This window comes from Clytia hemisphaerica, unplaced genomic scaffold, assembly GCF_902728285.1.
Source record: "Clytia hemisphaerica strain Z4C2 unplaced genomic scaffold, Clytia hemisphaerica genome assembly, whole genome shotgun sequence".
Taxonomy (NCBI): domain Eukaryota; kingdom Metazoa; phylum Cnidaria; class Hydrozoa; order Leptothecata; family Clytiidae; genus Clytia; species Clytia hemisphaerica.
In genome coordinates, this window is record NW_027103245.1 from 6,174 (window position 1) to 10,271 (window position 4,098).

At 38.8% G+C, this 4,098-nt stretch overlaps 1 protein-coding gene across 1 annotated transcript; it reads left to right on the plus strand.

Moving 5' to 3' along the window:
* The first annotated feature begins 2,155 nt into the window (after window positions 1–2,155).
* On the plus strand, window positions 2,156–4,098 carry LOC136809387 (uncharacterized). The gene is made up of 2 exons (XM_067065949.1): window positions 2,156–3,455; window positions 3,776–4,098. The coding sequence occupies exons 1-2, from the start codon at window positions 2,156–2,158 to the stop codon at window positions 4,096–4,098; spliced, it is 1,623 nt and encodes a 540-aa protein (XP_066922050.1).

Genomic DNA, 4,098 nt, shown 5'->3' on the forward strand with positions numbered 1-4,098 from the left:
ATTTTGCTGCAAAAGGAATACTAGTCAAAATAGAACGCAAGTGAGTTAATGTAAAAAACATGCTTAGAAAAGCAGACTTAAAACAAAAATGAAATGAAAATTAAAATCCTAAATAAAATCACCTTGGTTGCTGAGATAAAGTTGACGTGATTTCATACCCCCACCAAATTTGCCAACTATCGATGTTTCCCCCCTCTCCCCCCCTTTACTATTCAAATATTCATTTCCCCCTCACCCATCCGAAATTGGAAAATTGGTTTCGACACTATGAATTCGCGAAAGTAAATGTCGTGAATTTCGCGATTTTTCGTCCTCGCGAAAGTTTCTGCTCGCGAAAGTTTGTACGCCCAAAGTATTTTCAAATGAAACATAATTCTAAATACCAATGGAAAAAGAATTCTGAATGCCTTTTTATTTGAAAAATATCTTGGTTTACATATTTTCAAAGGAAAATTAATTCTGAGTGCTTACTTTCTTTGATAGATATCTCCCTTTCGTGTTTTAAAAGGAAAAATGATTCTGAGTGACTATTTTGTTCGGAAGATATCTCGGTTTTGTATTTTCAAAGGAAAATAAATTATTCTGGGTGCCTATACTTTTAGAAAGATATATCCGTTTGCCTATTTTCAAACGAAAATTAATTCTGAGTGCTTATTTAAAAGATATCTTGGTTTACGTATTTTCAAAGAAAGCTGGAGTTGAAGTTGTTAGAGAAAATGGGGAAAGCCTTTGGATGGTCAGGCACTTGATGACATGGTTGACAGGTGCAGACTGACATACATATAAAGCTGCCAAGGATTTAAGAAAGAAAGAAGTAAGAAACACTGGTCTGCTCTGAAACAGTTTATGAAAGTGTGAAACCCATAAACATCTTATATAAATAAACTAGATAGAGCTTTTCCTACGCTACACTTATTTACGGAAACATGCTGAATGAAGAACGAAAAAGAAAAGATAACAGCATAGCATAGAGATGCGTAAGCTTGAAAACATGAAGCTTGTTTCCAATGGCTTTTCAACGTCTAGGAGGTAAGGAGCCATGCTAAGTTTTAGTCACAAACAAAAATCAATTCTTTCTATTATGTAAAGATAACTCTGGCTCTTTAAAGATAAAATCCAATGATGCAGTTTTTACAAATCCAAAATTATTAGGCTAAAACTTTTTCTTTTAAAAAAATCTTGAAGTCTTAAGGATTTTAAGGATTAAAATCTCGCATCACTGTGTAAAAAAACAGGAAAAACTAAAGAATAAATTCCATTTCAATTTTTCAGTCCAAAAACCTCATTTTTAGGCACCTTTGACCCGAATTTGCCAATTTTTTTGCCATTTTAGGTACTGCCATTTTGCATCAATAATTTGGCCTTGTTTGGTTTACCATCGTCGGGGGTGATATCGAAAATGAGCGGTCGATATCTATAAAGTGCTCCAGACGGACTTGCGTAATATATAGCCTATGGTAGTCAAGTCCACTCAAACCTTCTCGTGGTGGGGCTGTTTAAACCGATAGGAGTGGGCGAAAGGCGAGTCAACTGGCGCCATAACCAGTGCTCCGGGCAGGATAAGCTCGGAGAAGGAAAATCTCTGATTTCAAAACCCGGGCAGGATGAGCTCGTTAGCGTTGCCAGCAGCTATCCTAGGAGAAGGAAAATCTCTGATTTCAAAACCAAACAACTTCTATTTCTTGGGGGTAGTCGTAGTGTCAAAGGCAGGTGTCAACATATCGACTCTCTGGCTTTGTTCACATTGCAGCTCTTTTGGTGCACTGCTCTGAGACAGAGCACTCCAAGGCAACAACAGATCCGGCCAATCATTGTTGCATCTCATCGGCTACAAGAAAACATGATAATGTCTCAAAACAGCACCAGGGTTGAAGCCCCTGAATTATCTCGTTCTATACTCATGTCTGATCGTGTCCAAAGGACTCGTAATGAAGTTGATATCCAAAACCCCTTTGGGAGGGTAAAGACTGATGTCAGAAAGAGAAAAGGACTCTTAAAACAAACCTCTTATGTGTTTATTGGTCAGCTCCCGCCGCACCCTCAACTCTTTGTCTGCAAAAAAAGAGCTATCAATTATGGCCCTCAAATATACAACAATCTCAATCTGTGCTGTACAAGAACATAGAAAAATGCACTCCGCTGGTGACCCGCCTATATGCACCCATACTATAGGGCCATATACGCTCTTTACAGCCTAGCTTGGAAGTCTTCAGTTAACGCGACAATTGGCGGTGTTGGGATTCTTGTCAAGTCGTCACTTCTCAGTCTAATACAATCAATCGACAAGATTTCGGATCGCATTGTGTCTATCACAATTAAAGGCAACCCAAAAACAACAATCATCTCTTGCTATTCGCCTCATTCTGGCAACTCTGATCTTGAAGTCGAACAGTTCTTTGAACCCCTCACGAACTATCTAACATCTATTCCTCGTCACTCTGACGTATCTGTTTGCGGTGATTTCAATGCCCATCTCAAAGGAGCTTTTTCGTACCATTCAGAAAACAACAGGAACAGTTCGTATCTACAGGACTCCATGAACGAATGCAATCTTCTCGCGTCTAATACTTGCTTTCAAAAGAGGAAAACTAGCCTCTGGACATGGAAATCACCTTCCAACCAATTATCACAAATTGACTATATTCTATGCCGAAAGTGCTGGAGAAATAGCATCCACGACTGCCAAGTCCACTCATCATCCGATCCCGTTGGATCAGATCATCGCATTGTCGTTAGCAAATGCAAATTGAGCCTTCGCTCTACCAAGAAGAAACCTTTAAATAGACTCAACTGGAATATACTAGAAAATCCCGCCATTGCCACGGCTGTTGAAAATAAAATTCAAACCAAATGGACTGAATGTACCACAAAAGATTATAAGCACTTCTCAGAAATTTGTATGGCTGCTTGTATGAACCACCTACCAGTCAAGAAAAAGACCAAGGACAGTGAACCCATATCAATAACAAACGCACGCAGACAGGTCTTACAGTCCAAAATTACCGACCTTCAGAGGAATCAGACCAATTTAAAAAACGTTTATGTCAGAGAAGAAGATATAAGGATAACTCATATACTCAACCAGGCAAACAAATCAGAGTCTACTGATGGTTTAAGAAATGCTTGGAAACTTGTTAAGGAGTTAAGCGGGAAGAAAAAAGCACCATCTGTCTCTATCAAAAGTAACAACCCAAAAAAGTCGTGGAAAGATCATTTTGAAACCCTTCTAAATAATATTCCCGAAAACGTAAATGGTGAGGCCAATGTTGAAATTGATCCAGTGTTCCAATTGAACGAGGAAATTAATATTGATGATTTTACTCTTGACGAAGTCAACAAGGCACTTAAACAGATGAAAAACGAAAAAGCTGCTGGACTTGGTTTACCTCTGGAATTCTGGAAACTTGATTCTCTCAGTACTGTTCTTCTACATTTCTGCAATGCAACCTTAAACGGTGAGCGCCCAGATGAATGGGGCCTATCCTGTATTGTACCTGTGCCAAAAAAGGGTGATTTAACCAAAGTTGACATTATCGCGGTATTAGTCTAACTCAAGCTGCTCAAGACCAATGTTAAACAGAATTCGCCCTGGAATTGATCAAAAGCTTCGTTTCAATCATAATGGTTTTCCCCCGTCCCGATCGACATCACAAGTTCTTGCCCTTTGGCGCCTTGTAGAAGAAGTCAACAACCATAACGTTGAAGTATTAACACTAATCGACTTTAAGAAGGCGTTTGATAGTGTTAACTCTGTTAATGTTCAAAATCCTCCTAGCCTACGGCATTCCGGATAAGCTTGTTAATGCAATCCAGATTATGTATACCAACAACAGAGCCAATGTAATGACATCTGAAGGAGAAACCGAATTCTTTGATGTTGTAACTGGTGTGCTTCAAGGTGATCCATTAGCACATTACCCCTTTATTATTGTACTCGATTATGCTCTGAGGACAGTCATTACTTCTGAAGATGGATTCACTATTGAAAAACGCAGATGTAGACGACATCATAACGAGAAATTAGCAGATCTTGACTTTGCAGACGATATATCTCTTCTAAATGAAACAGTAGTCGAAGCTGAAAATCCAATCTGTTAA